This window comes from Mobula hypostoma, chromosome 17 (assembly GCF_963921235.1).
Source record: "Mobula hypostoma chromosome 17, sMobHyp1.1, whole genome shotgun sequence".
NCBI lineage: Eukaryota > Metazoa > Chordata > Chondrichthyes > Myliobatiformes > Myliobatidae > Mobula > Mobula hypostoma.
Window position 1 is genome coordinate 19,818,497 of NC_086113.1, and position 19,603 is coordinate 19,838,099.

The following is a 19,603-nucleotide window of genomic DNA, read 5'->3' on the forward strand; positions in this document are numbered from 1 at the left end:
TGCGCATCACACTTCCACTGGATACATTGGATCGAGCATAATTTGGCACTTGGCAAGGCCAACAAAAAGAAGCTAGGTTTAAGCAGAGTGGCCATTGAATGAGTGGGTCAGTGTTAAAGTGGGGTGTTCAGGCTTTGGCATAGAGAGGTGAAGGCTGTGAGTGGACTTCCTTGTTTAATTTTTCTGTCTCTCCTCCTTTCTTTCCTTATTGCACATTTAGAGCAAGATTGTGAGACGCAGAACGTGGGAAGTCAGGGAGCTCTCCAATGTTGCTGACAACTACACCTGCAAGAGGTGCGTCCAGCAGCAGCTTCTTCCAGACTGTGTTAAGGAATTAGAGCTGGAGCTGGATGAACTCCAGATCATTCCGGAGGCTGGGGGATTGATCCACAGAATATACACGGAGGTAGTCACACACAAGGTTCAGGATATCGGTAACTGGGTGACTGTGAGGAGGCAGCCAATGCAGCATACCCCTGTGGCTGTTCTCCTCAACAACAGGTGTACCACTTTGGGTACTGTTGGGGAGGGGGTGACCTAGGAAAGGAAAGGCACAGTGATCATGTCTCTGGTACGGAGTCCGACTCTATTGGTCAGAAGGGAAAGGTGGAGAAGTGGTGACCTGTAGGTTAAGGGGTTCGTTGGTTATGGTAAGTGACAAGAAATTCTGTGGACGAGAACTGGATTCTCAGAAAATATGCTGCATCCTGGGTGCCAGGGTCAGAAACATCTCTGTCAACTCCACAGCACTCTTAAGTGGGAGGGTAAGTGGTCAGAGATTGTGGTGCTCATTGGCACCAACGACTTGGGTAGGAAGGGTAACAAGATCCTGCCAAGTAAGTTCAGGGAGTTGGGTGCCAAGTTAAAGGACAGGACCTCCAGGGTTGTGACTCAAGATTGATACCTGTGCCATGTGCAAGTGAGGCCAGAATTAAGAATATCATACAGTTTAACATGTGGTTAATGAGATGGTGCAGGAGGGATTTTTGGATCACAGGGCTCTCCTCCAGAGAGTGTGGGACCTCTACAGAATGGACAGTTTGCACCTGAACTGGAGGGGGAAGGTTTGGGAGAGGCTGTTTTCTGGCAAAGGTACTTGATAAGTGCAAAGGCATTCAAAAGTGAAATGTTGAGAGTACAGTGTTTGTATGTTCCTGTTCACATTACTTAAGTGTTATAGAAAAGCACCTAAAATTCCAGCTTTCATATCTACACTTTTTCAGGTAATTTTTTTTCTTCTCCGCGAAGTTTTAGATTTGACCAGAAGGACTTTCCCTTTTTTTAAAAAAAAAACTGTATCCTCAAAATGGACTGCCCAGTCCCCTTTTTTTTGTTTTAGGTTAGTTTAGTGGGTCCCCCCCCCCACCCCATAGCAGAAATCTTGAGTTTTTTTCCCTATGAACTGTTAAGAGGAGAAGTGGTTCTTTTTTTTCTTTATATTAGCTTAATACTATATATGATTTTGACAGTGTATATTCCTTTCTTTGTACTGTTACTGAAATATGTATTTGAGATAACCTCTCCTCTGGTTTGTATTTATCCTTATTCTTTTAAATCAATAAAAAGGATTGAAAGTAGAATTTAGAATTGTCCATGAAACACTTCTTGCAACCCCACTGGCATTGTACACTCTGTAACATCTTTGTTCTGTAACCATATTAACCAAATTAATGTTTGAAGGCTCCATTCTTCAATATGCTTGCTTTAACCACATCTCAACTTGCTACATTGCCAATAATTTTCAGGCAAGGACAACAGGCCTCTGTGCCCCTTTACTCTTTTCTAAATATTGCCATTTATGGTACACTATCTTTCAGAATCCATTAGCCACATTTCTGCCCCTTTTACTATCCTGCCTTTATTTTGCTTAAGGTGATACATGCATTTGTTATTATCTGTTGTGTTTGCAAGTTTATTTATCAAACATTATAATGTACTTCCTCACCTAAGTTTATGATTAACAGACCCCTGCAAAACTAGGTCTTTGGAATTGCTACTGCAACCCACCTTCTCAGGCTAAAAAAATAAAATCTAATCACTGACATTTTCTTGAACAATAATAATTATTTATCCTTGACCCAAATGCCCCTAAATCATTCAAGGTGTCAAGACTCCAACTATGTAACAGAGCTGCTACAACTATGTAACAGAGCTGCTAAAAAATGTCTTGGACCATTCAGACATGACCGCGCACAATAGTACCTAAAAGTTCAAAGTCAATTTATTATCAAAGTATGTAAATATCACCACCTGCAACCCCGAGATTCATAATTCTTATGGGCATTCACAGTAAGTGCAAAGAAACACAACAGAATCAATGAAACACTACACACAAAGACAGATAAACAACCAATATGCAAGAGACAACAAACTGTGAAAATATAAATAAATAAATAAATACTGAGAACAATTTGTAGAACCCTTGAAAGTGAGTTTAGAAGTTGTGGAATCAAGTTCAGTGTTGAGGTGAGTGAAGTTATCCATACTGGTTCAGAGGCCTGATGGTTGAAGGGAAATAACTGTTCCTGCACCTGGTGACGTGGGGCCAAAGGCTCCTGTCCTGTACTTCCTCCCTGATAGCAGCAGCAAGAAGAGAGCATGGCCTAGATGGTGGGGACCCTTGCTGATGGATGGTGCTTTCCTGTGGCATCACTCCTTGTGTTCAAAAGCTTACAAGAAGTTTTGGATGTAGCCTAGCCCATCCGCAGAAAAAGGGAGGCTTTTTCCAATGATGAACTAGGCCGTATCCATTACTTTCTGTAGGCTTTTCTGTTCAAGGGCATTGGTGTCTCCATACCAGGCATGGATGCAACCAGTCAGGATACTCTCCATTGTGCATATACGGAAGTTTGTCAAACTTCTAAGTAACATGCCAAATCTGCACAACCTTTCGAAGAAAGAAGAGGCACTGCCATGCCTTCTTTGTAATGGCACTTGCATGCTGGTCCAAGGATAGGCACTCAGTGATGACAATGCCAAGGAATTTAAAGTTACTGACCCTCTCCACCTCCGATCCTTAATGAGCACCAGCTCATGGTCCTCTGGCTCCCTCCCCCTGGAGTCATTAATTAGCTCTTTGCTTTTGCTGACAATGAATGAGGCATCATTCAGCCAGATTTTGAATGACCCTGCTATATCAAAGTTCAAAGCATATTTATTATCGAAGTATGTATAAATTATACAACGTTGAGATTCATCTGCTTCCAGGCAGCCACAAAGCAAGAAACCCAAAAGAACCAAATTTTAAAAAAGACCAACATCCAATGCACACAGAGAGAAAAAAAACACACAAATCTTACAAACAATAAACGCAAGCAACAGCATTCAGAACAAAATGGAGTTCCTAGACGTGAAGCCCCGAGCAGGCCCAAGCCTCAGTTTATCACACAGTGGAGCAAGTTGCTGCAAAGCTTGCAGACACCAAGCCTGGAGCAGTCTCACAGCCTCAGCACCACAGAGAGCGGCATAAATTTCATGGAAGAGCGAGCAGGATCGGCCTGATCCTTGCCTTCGATCCCAACAACCTGACTTTTCAGTCTATCTGTGCTGGTATTTAAACTGTCCTAAACACTGAGTCATCACCAGCACTCGGACCTGAGCCCTGCTGCCGTGATATACCCTAGGCCTGGATCCTGCTGCCACATTCTGGCCCACACTTGATCTTTCCAAATCAGCCCACCAATCAGATTGATCCAACTTCGCTCCTGGTTTAGGTGGAGGGGCTCCGAAACGACTCCCGATATGCCAAATCGTCACCACTTTGATTTAGCCAACCACAGTGGTGTCATCAGCAAACTCAAATAAGGCATTGGAGCTTCACAGTCATAACTGTAAAGCGAGTAAAGCAGGGATAAGCGCACACAGCCTGGTGGTGCACCTAAACTGATGGTAACTGTGGAGGAAATGTTGCCAACCCAAACTGACTGGGATCTGCAAGACAGAAAATCAAGGATCTGGTTGCACAAGGAGATAGTGAGGCCTGGATTAGCTTTGAGTGGATGATAGTGTTTAATGCAAAGCTGTAGTCAATGAGGAACATCCTGATGTTTGCACTTTCACTGTTCAGCTGTTCCAGAGCTGAGTGAAGAGCCAATGAAGTGGCACCTGCTGGTGACCTGTTGTGACAGTAGGCAAATTGGAGTAGATTCAAGTAGTTTCTCAGACAGGAGTTGATATGTTTCATGACCAACATCTCAAAGCACCTTGTCACAGAGTAGGTAAATGCTACTGGACGACAGTCATTGATGCAGGTTACCATATTCTTCTTGAACACTACTATAATTGAAGCCTGCTTCAAGCAGGCGGGTAACTCAGATTGCCAAGGCAAGAGGCTAAATATGTCAGTAAACTCTGCAGCTCGCTGATAAGCTGAGGCCTTCAGTAATCTGCTAGGTACATACACTATCCGGGCCAAATGCTTTCCGTGGGTTCACCCTCCAGAAGGATGCTCTAATATCAGCCTTAGAGACTGAAATCACAGGTCATTGGAGACTCTGGAGGTTCGGGAAGATGTAGGTAAAGTGAGCATAAAAGAAATCGTGCAAATCTTTGTACAAATGCGAGCAAAATTTTGTTATCAAATACGTTGCTAGGCTTTATTTTGTAGGAGGTGATAGCATTCAGGCCCTGCAATAGCTGTTGAGCGGCCTTCTGTGATTCAAGTTTGGTCCAGAAATGCCACCTTGCATGTCAGATGGTTTTCAGAGGTCATACCTAGACCTCGTGTACTTTTGCTGGTCACCAGACCTAAATGCCACCAATCTAGCCCTCATGGGATTGTGGATCTCTTGGTTCATCAGTGGCTTCTGGCTAGGGAAGACTCTGAATATCACACACATCCAAGAGTGTCTTTATAAAATCAACAACAATGGCCATCACATATTAAAAAAAACATTATCCACACAGTCATCCGTCAGTATTCCAGGTGATGTGGAAATCATTCTGACTGCTGCAGATTGATTTAGTCTCCATTACGTCTATAACAGCACCTGCACAAGTATCTGGAAAATTGCCAATGTAGGTACCTTTTTCATAAAATGCAGAAAAATTCTTACCTAATAAGCAATAACTGCCATATCAAACACAAGAGATTCTGCAGATGCTGGAAATCCAGAGCAACACATGCAAAATACTGGAGGAAACATCTTCCTGCCCTGACTGCTAAGTTCCTCCAGCAATTTGTGTATGTTTACCGGCCTCATCAAACTACTATTAAAATACAGTATAGAGAAGGAATGTGTCATCGGCTGAGCTATCACCTGCTCACTACCCACTGTCATCTTTCCATCTGTCAACTCCATTAGGGTTCTGGCCTTGCTATCATCTTGGCCCAAGTATGACAAAAGAACTAAATTCCAAGGAGGAGAGTGAGTGCCCTTGGTAGCCAAATAGCATTTGATACCAAGGATTCGTAGTAATTCTGAGGGCAATGGGAAATCAAGGGGAAAAGTCTCCATTCGGCATAAAAGAAAGGGATTGTGGATGTGGAGACCAGTGAGCACACGACGTCACTGGGTCACTTGCACGTTGAAGTAAAAGGACAAGTCGTTTTCATAGGCCAGCTGTTCTCTTCAGTTGACCACAGTGAGAGCACTTGGGCAATTACTGAAAATAGTCATGTACTTTCCCTAATGTCATTCTTAATATTTGCACTGTTACCAACTTAGTGCATTGCTAGTCTGCTGTGCTCTTCACATGATGGTTCAAGTCCAAACCTCGTTGCTGGGGCAGCATTGGTCGAGAGTAAATCAAAGAACTTCAGGGACAGCATGATAGCATGGCGGATTGCACAACACTATTATAGTACCAATGACCTGGATTCAATTCCGCCACTGCCTGTAAGGAGCTTGTATGCTCTCTCCATGATGCGTGGGTTCCCTCCAGGTGCTCCGGTTTCCTCCCACATTCAGAAGACATGGAGGTTCGTGGGTTAATTAGCCATATGGGTGTAAGAGCAATGCTGGCTTGTTGGGTCGGAAGAGTCTGTTACTGTGCTGTATCTCTAAACAAAATCAATAAATGACATCTTCAGGTCATTGACGTAGGAGTTCCTCAGGTCAGTGGCCTGGGTTCAAGCTACTTCATGAATGAGCCCTCCATTTTCAGGTCTGAAGTGCAGAGGTTTTCTGAAGATTGCGTAGTGTTCAGTTTCATTTACATTTCCTCAAATAGGAAGTCATTCCACACTTACATGCAACATAATCTGAGGAACACTTAAGCTTGTGCAGATATGTGATAAATACTAAACACATTATACAAATGCCAGGTAACTGCATCTCCCACAATTAACTAGCCCACATATTCCACTAGCAATGCTTTCTTTTTGGTTTACCACTGATCACAAACTTCATCAGACAAGCCATCTTAATGCATTTCTAAAGGGGCACGGCCACAGAGGTAGGTATACTCTGGCAAGTGGCATACTTTTTAATCCAAAGCCTCTTCAACATCTTCAAGTCAGCAGCACAATGAAGGACAATTACTGATGTTCTGATGCAGGGTTTCAGCCAAAATGTCTTTACTCCTTTCCATAGCTGCTATTTGCCTGGATGAGGGCAGCTCCAACAGTTACTCATGATATTGAGTAACAGCAATACAAAAGCTTGTTTAATTTTGAACCCACCCATCAGAGTGCAGTTCTGCAACTACAAAACACACTGTGACAACATGCTAACGCTTCTTGAGTAATGTCTTCCCAAACTTGTGACTTATACAAGTCAGTAATATGAGTCAGCAACTATAAATTCCTGAGTGTTAAAATTTCAGAGGATCTGAACTCTGTCCAGCATGCAAGTGACATTACAAAGACACCACAGTACTGCCTCCACTTCCTTAGAGGTTTGCAAAGATTTGGCATGTCCTCTAAAACTTTGACAAACTTCTATAGATATGTGGTGAGGGTATATTGACTGGTCACATCGCAGCCTGCTATGGAACACCAACAAAATGTAGTGGATATGGTCCAGTCTTTCACAGGTAAAGCCCTCCCCACCATTGAGCACAGGGTGCTTCCACAGGAAAGCAGCATCCATTGTCAAGGACACCCACCATCCAGGCCATGCAGTCTTCTCGCTGCTGCTATGAGGAAGGTGGTACAGGAGCCTCAGGACTCACACCACCATCAGGACTCACACCACCAGGTTCAGGGACAGTTATAACCCCTCAACAATCAGGCTATTGAACCAGAGGGGATAAACTTCACTTGCATCATCACTGAGCTGTCCCACAACCTAGGGACTCATTTTCAAGGACTCTTCATCTCATGTTCTTGATATTTATTTTACAAGTCCACAAGACAAAAACGCAGAATTAGGCCATTTGGCCCATTCAGTCTGCTCGCCATTCAATCATGGCTGAACTTTTTGTTTTCCCTCCTCAGTCCCACTCCCAGCCTTCTCCCTGTAACCTTTGATGATGTGGCCAATCAAGAACTTGTCAAGCTCTGCCTTAAATATACTCAACGACCTGGCCTCCACAGCCACCTGAGGCAACAAATTCCACAAATTCACCACCCTTTGACTAAAGAAATTTCTCTGCATCTCTGTTTTAAATGGGTGCCCCTCTATCCTGAGGCTGTGCCCTCTTGTCCTAGACTCTTTCACCATGGGAAACATCCTTTCCACATCTACCAAGTCTAGACCTTTCAACATTCAAAAGGCTCCAATGAGATTCCTCCACATCCTTCCAAATTCGAGCGAGTATAAAACCCTGTTCCTTGTATGATAACCCTATCATTCCTGGAATCATCCTTGTGAACCTCCTCTGAACCCTCCCCAATGTTAGCACATATTCACTTAGAAGAAGAGCCCCAAACTGTACACAATACTCAAGATGAGGCCTCACCAGTGCTTTAAAAAGCCTCAGCATCACATCCCTGCTCTTGTATTCTAGACCTCTTGAAATGAATGCGAGCATTGCATTTGCCCTCCTCAACACCGACTCTTCCTTCAAGTTAACCTTTAGGATGGTCTGCACAAGGACTTCTTAAGTTCCTTTACACCTCAACATTTTTGGATTTTCTCCCTGTTTAGAAAATAATCTGTGCATTTATTTCTACTACCGAAATGCATGACCATGCATTTTCCAACATTATATTTCATTTGCCACTTTCTTGCCCATTCCCCTAATCTATCAAAGTCTTTCTGCAGCCTACCTGTTTCCTCAACACTACCTGCCCCTCCACCAATTTTCGTATTGTCTGAAAATTTGGCAACAAAGCATCTATTCCATCATCTAAATCTTTGATATACAACATAGAAAGAAGTGGTCCCAACATTGAACCCTGCAGAACACCACTATTATAAATTTCTTATTTATTACTTTTTTAATTTTCTGTATTTGTACAGTTTGTTGTCTGTCTGTGTTTGCCCATCCTCTTGTGGGGGGGGGGGTCTTTTAATGATTCTATTGTTTCTTGTATGTACTGTGAATGCTCACAAGAAAATGAATCTTAGGTTGTATTTGGTGATATATATGTATTTTGATCATAAATTTACTTTTAACTTTGAATAGTAAGCATAGAAGCTCCACAATCTATACTTCCTTTCCAAATAACTCAATATCTTCAAACTCCTTAATCACGACTAGCTCAAATCCTGAAACTCATTATCCCACTACACTAAGAGTTTTTTCTAAATCACCAAGATTGCTGAAGTTCATGGCTGCGGCAGACCTTCTCAAGGGAAATTAATCAATAAGTGCTGATCATGTTAGTTGTGCCCAAATGCCATGAGGGAAAAAAATATTAAAATATGGTTTGTAAAGCCCCTGAAAGAATTCTTAAGCCAACTTTCTTCCTATGGATTAAAAAAATATTTAAGTTTCACAACCTCACAAAAACAAGGATAGGGTCTGGAAAACGTTAGTGACTAGCACTTTACAGTAAACAAACAACCATTTAAAACCAATGTATATTGTTTGTTTTAATCGTCAATGCTCCAAGCATGATTACACTGTTAGCTGTGACATGCCCCAACTGTTTTTAATAATTTACGTCCTATCCAAATGTTAACAACACATATGCCATGACTGGTAATTACACAATCGTTTGAAGTTCAGCAAAACACTGATTTTGTTCCACTTTCATTTAGACTTTGGAGGAATACTGTTGTGAGGTAACACACACAAAATGCTGGAGGAACTCAGCAGACCAGGCAGCATCCATGGAAAAAAAGTACAGTTGACATTTCATGCTGAGACCCTCCTGATGTGACATGTCTCAGCCTGAAACATCGACTGTACTTCCCCCCCCCCCATAGATGTTGCCTGGCCTGCTGAATTCCTCCAGCATTTTGTGTGCGTTGCTTGGATTTCCAGCATCTGCAGATTCTCTCTGTTGTGAGGTCATACCTGATCATCCAGTGTCAGCTCTTGGAGTAGACATTAAAGTGGAGTTTTTAACAGAATTAAGATACAGATAAGGAACAGAAACTGATTCGCTGTGGATTTACCATTTTTATGGCTCAGTGCAAATTTACTAAATTTAAATTAAAGGATTGCAACATTCTGCCATGGGAATCACAATGTATCAATATAGGAACGCATATTTCAAAATCAAGTTTATTATCACTGTCTTATATAACATGAAATGCTTTGTTCTGCTGCTGCAGTACAATTCAAAGATCAAATTATTATAAATTGCTAAATAAAAAAGATAGGGAAATAAAAGGAATAACGAGGTAGTACTCATTGACCATTCAGAAATCTTATCAGAGGGGGAAAGAGGCCATTTCTGAACTGTTGATTTTGGATCTTCAAGCTGCTGTATCACTTTCCCGATAGCGGTAACAAGAAGAGGGCATGTCCTGGATGATGAGGGTTCCTTAATGATGGAAGTCACCTTCTGAGCCATCACATCTTGAAGACGTCCTTGATGGTGGTGGTGGGGGGGGGGGCTGTTGTGCTAGCGATGGAGCTGGCAGCATTTACAACCCTCTGCATTGGAGCCTCCATACCAGGCTATGATGCAACCAGTCAGAATGCTCTCCGCTGTACATCTATAAAAATCTGCAAGAGTCGTTGGTGATGTACCAAATGTAAACTTGCATGCCTTCTTCATGATTGCATCAATGTGTTGTGCCTGGACCAAATCCTCTGAGATGTTGACACCTAGGAACTTAAAAGTGCTCACTCCTTCCACTGCTAACCCTTCATGTTCTCCCTTCCCCTTTCTGAAACCCAAAATTAATTCCATGGTCTTGCTGATTGAGTGTGAGGTTCTTGTTTCAACACTTACCAACAAGCCAATCTATCTCATTCCTGTATTCCTCATTATCATCTGAGATTTTACCAACAGCAGTGGTGTCACCTGCGAATAATAAATAGTGTTTGAGCTGTGCTTACCAACACAGTCATGAGTGTATAGAGAGAAGCACAGTGGGCTAAGCATGCATCTTTTAAATGATCCAACATTGATTATCAGCAAGGAGATGCATTACCGATCCACACTGACTGTGGTCTCCTGATGAGCAAGACAAGGATTCATTTGCAGAGGGAGGTACGAAGACCCAGGTTTTTAAGCTTGGTGATTAGTACTGAGAGCATGATGTCACTGAGCATCGTGCTGTAATCAATAAACAGCAGCCTGATGTATGTTTTGCTATAGAACCAGAGCTGAGTGGAGAGCCAGTGAGAATGCAGCTCAGCCAGGAGTTAATTCTACCCGTAACTAACCTCTTGAAGCACTTTATTTATAGTGGATGTGAGTGCTACTAGACAATGGTCATTGAGGCAGATTTATGATTGCTTCACCTTTTGAAGCTGGTGAGAACCTCAGAGCACAGCAGTGAGAGGTCGACGATGGCCTTGAATACGTACTCCAGAAAGCTGGTTGGCACAGCTTTTCAGTACCTTGCCTGGTACATCAGTGCCTGAGGCCTTGCAAAAGTTCACCCTCTTGAAGGACGTTGGGGACATTAACCTCTGAGACAGAAATCACAGGCTTGCCAGATGTTGCGGGGATTCACACAGATGTGGTATCATTCATTCTCCCTTATAAAGCATGCATAAAAGGGTAAGCATGTAGGAGAGCGAAGTGTCACTGCTGTTTATGCTGTTAGGTCTTGCCTTCTAAAAGTCATGCCATGTAAACCCTGCCACAGCCATTGTGCATCAGATTGTGTATCTAATTTCACAAGAATTGGCTTTTCACTCTCACAATTGCCTTCCAGAAGTTGTATCTGGACTTCTTGTCGGATTCCGGCCTTCTATATACAGGTCTAGTTCTCAGTAGACTGAATCTCCTGATTTATCCTGGGCTTCTGGTTTGGGAAAACTTTGTAATTTGGCAAACATTTGCTAAATACACACAAATGGTGTCAAGCTTCCTTATTGTTGTGAAGAAGGCATGCACCTCTCTCAATGCTACCAAACAACTACAAAGATTACAGTGAATGATATTACCAGAATGTTTCACAGAACTGCAACGGGTTTAAAACTATAGGATATAGGAGCAGATTAGGCCATTTGCCCATCAAGTTTTCTCTGCCATTTCATAATGGTTGATCCAATTTTCCCCTCAGCCCCAATTACTTGCCTTCTCCCTGTATCCCTTCATGCTCTACCTAATCAATAATCTATCAACTTCTGCCTTAAATATACCCAATGAGTTGACATCCACAGCTGCTTGTACCAATTCTACAGATACACCACTCTCTGGCTAAAGAAATTCGTCCTCATCTCCATTCTAAAAGGAAGGCCCTCTAATTTGAGGCTGTGTCATCTGGTCTTAGACTCACCCACCATAGGTAACATCCTCTCCACATCCACTCCATCAGGCCTTTCATCATTTAATAGGTTTCAATGTGGTCACCCCTTACTCTTCTGAATTCCAGTGAGTACAGATTGTGAGCCATCAAATGCTCCTCATATGATAAGTCTTTCAATCCCAAAATCATTTTTGTGAAACTCCTTTGAAATCTAACGTCGGCACACCTGTTCTTGGATAAGGAACCCAAAACAGCTACAATACTCCAAGTGAGGCCTCAGATGGTCCTTTACAAAGCCTCAACATTACATCCTTGCTTTTATATTCTAGTCCTCTTGAAATGAGTGCTAACATTGCATTTGCTTTCCTCACCAGACTCAACCTGAAAATTAACCTTAGCGAATCCTGCACAAGGACTCCCTAGTCCCTTTGCACCTGAGATTTTTGAATTCTCTCTCTATTTAGAAAATAGTGTACTCTTTTATTTCTTTTACCAAAATGCATGACCATACACTTCCTGACACTGTATTCCATCTGCCATCATTTACCCATTCTCCTAATCCATCTAAGTTCTTTTCTAGCCTCTCTATTTCTTCAAAACTACTTGCCCCTCCACCTATATTTGTATTGTCCGCAGACCTTGCCACAAAGCCATCAATTCCATCATCTAAGTCTTAACATATGATGGAAAAAGAAGCGGTCCTAACACACACCTCTGTAGAACACCACTGGTCACCAGCAGCCAACTAGAAAAGGCTCCATTTATTCCCATACTTTGCTTCTTGCCAGTCAGCCACTGCTTTACCGATGCAACAATCTTTCCTGTAATACCATGGGCTCATAGCTTGTTAAGCAGCCTCATGCGTGGCACCTTGTCAAAGGCCTTCTGAAAATCCAAGTACACAACTTTCAATGATTCTCCTTTGTCTATCCCACTTGTTATTTCTTCAAAGAATTCCAACAGATTTGTCAGGCAAGATTTTCACTTGAGGAAACCATGCTGACTGCAGCCTATTTTATCGTATGCATTCAAGTACCCAAAACCACATCCTTAACAATCAACTCCAACATCTTCCCAACCACCGAGATCTGACTAACTGACTACAACTTCCTTTCTTCTACCTCTCGCTTCTTGAACAGTGGAGTGATATTTGCAATTTTCCATCCACTGGAACCATGCCAGAATCAATTGATTCTTGAAACATCACTACTAATGCCTCCACAATCTCCTCAGCCACCTCTTTCAAAACCCTGGGATGTATACCACCCAGTCTTAGATGACTTATTCACCTTCATATCTTTCAGTTTCCCAAGGACCTTCTCCCTACTAATGGCAACTTCACCCACTTCTGCCTCCTAACACTTTCAAACTTCCAGCATACTGCCAGAAAATACTTCATCAGTTCATCTGCCATTTTCTTGTCACCCATTACTACCTCTCCAGCATCATTTTCCAGCGCTCCAATATCCACTCTTAGCTCTCTTTTATACTTATGTATCTGAAGACACTTTTGGTATCCTCTTCAATATTACTGGCAAACTTACCTTTGTATTCCATCTTTCCCTTCTTATTAACTTCTTGGCTGCCTTTTGTTGTTTTTTAAAGGCTTCCCAATCCTCTAACTTCCACTAATTTTTGTTCTATTAAATGCCCCCTCTTTGGCTTTTACGTCGGCTTTGACTTCTCTTGTCAGCCACGAATATGTCATTTTACCTTTAGAATACTTCTTCCTCTTTGGGATGTATATATCCTGCATCTACTGAATTGCTTCCAGAAATTCCAGCCATTGCTGCTTTGCCAGTGCTCTTTTCCAATCAATTTTGACCACCTCCTCTCTCATGCCTCCGTAATTCCCTTTACTCCACTGTAATACTGATACTTCTGACTTCAGCTTCTCCTTCTCAAATGTCAGGGTGAGTTCAATCACATTATGATCACTTTCTCCTAAAAGTTCCTTTATCTTAAGCTCTCTAATCAATTCTGGTTCATTACACAACACCCAATCTAGAACAGCTGATCCACCAGTGGGCTCAACCATGAGCTGCTCTGAAAAGCTATCTTGTAGGCGCTCTAGAAATTCCCCCTCCTGGGATCCAGCACCAACCTGATTTTCCCAATCTACCTGCAAACTGAAGTCCCCCATGGCTATTGTAACATTGCCCCTTTGGCATACATTTCATTGTAATTTGTAGACCACATCCTTACTGCTGATTGGGGATCTGTATACAACTCCGATTAGTCTTTTTACACTTGCAATTCCTTAGCTCTATCCACAACAATTCAACATCTTCTAACCCTACGTCACCTCTTTCTAATGATTTGATTTCATTCTTAACCAACAGTGCCATACCAGCCCCTCTGCCTGCCTGTCCTTTCAATACAATGTATATCCTTGGACATTAAACTCACAGCTATAATCTTCTTTCAGCCACAATTCTCTGTGTGCTTATTTGTTTCCTGTGAGCTTCACAAAAACATTGATCTCAAAATCTTAGAAAAATAACATAAAAACAAATCAGATCACAACGCAATTAATCCCAACGAGTGACCATATGTGATCCTTTTACTTGAGCCAAAACCCACTACGTTACCCACTTCTCATCTAAAGGCCTTGGATATGATTCTATGGCCCTCATCACCACTACTGTGGCTGGAGGTTCAGTCCAGATTCATCATTCTTTCATGAGGAAATAATTCTTCATAAAAGTCATAGTTTTAATGATTCAAGTGTACATCATTCATGGCCCACCATCCAATCCATGCTCTCTTCTCACTGCTGCCATCAGGAAAGACGTAGAAGGGCCTCAGGTCCTATACCACTAGGTTCAAGAACAGTTAACACCCTTGAACCATCAGTCTCCTGAACCAACTTGGATAACTTCACTCACCTCAACACTGAACTGATTCCACTATCTATAGATTCACTTTCAAGGACTCGACAAATCATGTTTCCAATATTATTTATTTATTGTTATTACTTTTTTGTGCTTGGCTCATTTTGTCTCCTTTTCAATATTTGTTATTTGTCCGTGTTTATTTGTGTGCAGTTTTCATTGATTCTACTGGGATTCTTTGAACCTACTGTGAAATTCCCCAAGGAAACGAATCTCAGGATAGTATATGGTGACATACAGGTACTTTGACAATAAATTTACTTTGAACTTTGATTTACTTCCTACATACATTAATCACTCTGTCGGCAAGGTGACAAAAAAAAAATTATTGCTTGCACTCAGGACTGAGCATCGTCTGTGTCACTGCCAGAAATAGATATGGATACTGTACCATCACTTAGCGTTCTGGCGTAGCTAGTCATCTGCTGTATTTCAAATGCAAAGATTGGCACTTCAGTGATGCTGAGGACAGGCATTTGGAATATTCCCAGTCAACTATGAGATATATCTAACTGTGCACAGTTCTGATCTTTGTGAAAAATTCAAAAATGTCGTAAGTGTACTGGTGCAAATAAAAGAGAGATTACAACTATTAAAAAAAATCTGCAGACTGGTGCTCTTATGGAAAAGGATACTGTGATAGAAGAATTATGAATGTCTTTTCAGGGGAAGGGCTTGGGAAGAGTACTTATGAAAAAACTCAGTATTGGATACTGTTAACACTAATAAATACAGTAAGGGCAACAGGAGTTACATTGTAAGGTGGATAATGGTTAGAACAATATGGAACTTGCTACTGCAAACAGCAGAGATGATTTATATTGATGCATATAAAGGGAATCTAAGGAGAAGAAAAACAACAAAAGGCAAACAGACAAAGGAAGAGGGCAAGTGAAGCTCTGGAAGAACATAAATAGTGGCAGATCTATCAGACCCAATGACCATTTTCCGTGCAGTACATTCTATATGAACTATTTTATTGTCAAGGAACTGAAACAGCCCTACAATTATTGTATTAGATAAACTGACTGTGTGCCTGTCCTCCTGCCACAGCAATGTTAAACAGGCCAATATTTTAAATAAATGACATGTTGTGTGCATCATACAATAAAATAAAGAATCCATTCAGTGATATAATGGATGCCTATAGGTTAAAACAACAGATAATCTGTTTGAAATCTTTTATATTGCTGAATATAGAAAATGTTTAAAAATTGCAATTAAGGTTCACTTCAAAACATCCTTGATGTCTGTGCATGAATACCAAGGTTGCAATTTTTGCCAACATTTACCACTGTTGATTTAAAAAGAGGCACCATTGTCAATGTTTCCTGAATGACTCAGTGTTTCTCCAAAAAGCAGCAGTGCAACCTCTGACTTTGGCGTAGCCAGAGTACTACATTATTAATGACCACATCAGAATAAACTAGGACATGCTCTGATCAGGACAAAGGCAAACCTCAGTTCTCATCCATTTTAATTGAAATACATGCATCCAGATTCTTTGGCTGGGACTATTGGTTATTTCTACAAAGTATACAATTGTCTCTGGCTAGCCAACTGGAGCAGATAATTTTAACTTGATTTCCAAAATTATATACAGCATCTCAAATATAGTAAATCCATTGATACACCTCCAAAACAAGACAGACATTAAAAAAGGTAACAATCAATAGTTAAGGGAAGTGTGATGGAAGAGGAGTATTTGAAGGTGGTAATAGAAAGATGGAAACACGGACATAGATATGGAGTTGACATAAACATAGCGGGTAGCGTACAGCGTAATGCTATTACAGTGCCAGTGACCCAGGTTTATTACCCACCACTGTAAGGAGTTTCTATGTATTCTCTGCGCACTATGGGTTTCCTTTGTGTGCTCTGATTTCCTCCCACATTCCAAAGACGTTCAGGTTAGGCGCTACCTGGTTACATGGTTGTAACTGGACTCCTTGAGCTCACTGTGCCAGAAGGGCCCGTTACCCTGCTGCACCTCCAATTAAATAAATAAATTTAAGAAGGGTATTTTGAGGGCACAGTTCCATATCTGGGGAAAAAAATCAGGTTTTGTACAGTGATGTGTGAACTGCAAATACATACAAATGGTAAAAGGCAAACTTTAAATTAGAGCTGGTTAAGTGTGCAATATAAACTGCATCAAGGATCTTCAACGTGCATTTATTATCAAAGTGTGTATACCAAATACAATCTTGAGATTCATTTTCTTGCAGGCAGCCTCAAAACAAAGAAACACAACAGAATTCACAAAAAAAAAGACACAGGAAGGCCGAACATCCAATGTGCATAAGAAGAACAAATCATGCAAAGAATAAAAGAAAACAAATGTTACACAGAACATGAACTGCAATGTCACCAAAAGGGAGTCCACAGCCATGGATCAACAGTACAGAGATCTGTGGATAAAGTTTTGAAACAGAAAGCCACAACTGTTTATGCAGATGGAGCTAACCTCACCAAGTGCTCATTTTTTACGCATGTGTGCTTTTATGTTGACTACTGACAGATTATTAAACAGAATGTCACTGACTCACTCGTATCCACATGCCATCCATATGTACCTACTTTTCCAGTGAATGCCGACATGCAAAGCAGAGAACGGAAATTCTCAAGATTCAAGTTTGTTTATCACATGTATGTTGGAAACATACAGTGAAATGCATTGTTTCACACCAGCTCTATTGAGTATGGTCTTCCCGTGATTCTCTTGTTTCTTGTATTTGTTGTGATTGCCCGCAAGAAAAAGAATCTCAAGGTTGTATATGGCAACATATGTACTTTGATAATAAAGTTACTTTGAACCAGAGGGTGTGTTAGGGACAGCCCGCAAGTGTGGCCACGCACACGATGCTCAGAAGAGCCACACAGAACACAACAGGCAGAGTTGTTAGATGCAGCAAAGACCCAGATACAAGTATGGACAGCAAGAAACAACTATGACCTCAAAAATTACACGGTCATTTTCATTAGCTGGAATATCATCAAATAATCTTATTTTTAACAGAGACTGTCCTTATATGCAGCAAGATACCTTTCCTTGAATATTGTGCTGTGGATTTTGGTCAACGTGGGCACCCCATTGCACTGGGCACACTCAGAATTGCATCACTCTGTACCTCTGACATTTCTAGTATGAGAGACAATAATCAACCTTGAGATTAATGCTACCAAAGAAAAACCTCTAGAAGCCATCTGAACTGCAGCTGTTAAATTAGCAGTGAGCAACGATGGACAGTGGACTGATAAGCAAGGGAACCCTGAGCAGGAGGAAAACGGCGAATGAAAGGTCACACACTATCTTCTAGTCAGTTGAGGGAGACGAAGCACAGGCCTTGGCACTGTGGGATGTGCCGTCCTCTATAACGGGCTCGAGGAAGGAAGGGCAGGCGATGCCACCTATCCCTCGCATCCACTCACCTTGCTCAAGACTACCGCAATGAGCACATTTGTGGTATCCTGGCACCTCCCCCTCTCCCACACCCACACAGTAAGACACTATTCCAGGATCCTTTTCATTATTGCAGACATGAAAGAGGAATCAGTGCTGCGGCTGCTGTCTGCCTCCGGTTGGCTTCAGCCGCGCACACACGGATGATGGCACTGCCCCACAGACCAGAGGGCCGGTGACAGCGAGCGAACAGCTGATCACGGTCACCATCCCGTCCTCTCCACCCTCCTATCTGCAACCGGACCCACCCCACTCGACCGCCTCAAAAACGAACATAGCTTTTAACCCCCTCCCGCCCCACTTTACACGAAACATCTCCCCCCCAACCAAATCAGCGGCATTTAATTTTGCTGCGCATCATAAAATGCACAGCAGAAGTAAGAGAGAGAGAGAAATAAATCCACTGACCTGTTCGCCGAGGTCGACCGCGATGTTGGTGACGGCCAAGGGCACGAGGAAGCGCACCAGCGGCCAGTAGTGGGTGTGAAAGGCGGCGAGTTTGAGCATGGTACCCGCGGACCCGCTTCCTCGGTCCCCGGGGGATGGGTATGGGTACGCGAGGCTGGGGGGGTGGAGCAGGGCAGTGAAGGAGGGCGGGCAGCTCCGCGGAATTTAAAACAACAAAAACAAAAAAAAAACACCCACAAAAACCGATCAGAAGAGCTGACGGTCCCCTTTCCCTCCGCACGACACTGAAAAGGGGGACCGACCAGAAGTTTCTGCCATTGTGCAGCGCAGTAAACAAGGAGAGGGCGAAAACAAGCCAGAGGCAGCAACAATTGTAAATTCACGCGCAGAAGCTTCTGCCTGCCGGTTTACTGGCGGAATGCAGCAGCAATAACAACATGATGAGTGCCGGCGGCATATCGGTGTGTGCAGGAACGGCTAAGGGGTAGGGAGGAGAGAAGGAAGTCACACAACAGCCACTGTAGATCTGACTGCACAGCCCCTCCTCAGCGCGTCAGCACCCGGCTACCAGGGGCAAGGCGGCGTGCTCCCGGTTAATTGCTCGAGACCTTGGATCACCTGGGATAGCTGGCGCCTTTCGCACCCTACTGGGATATCGCAACTGTTGGCGGGTCTCTGGAGAGCTGAAGGAATGATTGGAGTGAAATTCATTATGTCAACTCCACATCTACGTCCATGTTTCCATCTATTACCTTCTTCAAATACTCCTCTTTCACCACACCTCCCTTAACTATTGATTGTCACCTTTTTATAATGTCTGTCTTGTTTTGGTGGTGTTTCAATGGATTTGCTATATTCAAGATTTTACGATGACCAATTGCATAACTTCTGCTTCAGGTCTACGAATGTTCCAACAACTGTCCTTTAACGGACGGGAGTCACTCTAGTTTGTACCTTTTCTGGTGGTTCTACGTTTATATAGCATCTCCCACTTAAAACATCAAAAGGAAAAAATAATAATAAGCACAAGAAATCTGCAGATGCTGGAAATCCAACACAACGCACATAAAATGCTGAGGGAACTCAGCATTTTGTGTATATTGAAAAGGGAAAACAAATCTTAACAAACGAGT

General features: G+C 42.3%; 1 protein-coding gene across 1 annotated transcript in view; it reads right to left on the reverse strand.

Moving 5' to 3' along the window:
* Window positions 1-19,178, reverse strand: part of LOC134357879 (progressive ankylosis protein homolog B-like) — a 136,514-nt gene extending 117,336 nt beyond the window's left edge. Inside the window, exon 1 of the mRNA XM_063069621.1 lies at window positions 18,471-19,178. Within this exon, the coding sequence (XP_062925691.1) occupies window positions 18,471-18,569 (99 nt within the window). The 5' untranslated portion in view covers window positions 18,570-19,178. The remainder of the gene's footprint in view (window positions 1-18,470) is intronic.
* Between the last annotated feature and the right edge of the window lie 425 nt (window positions 19,179-19,603).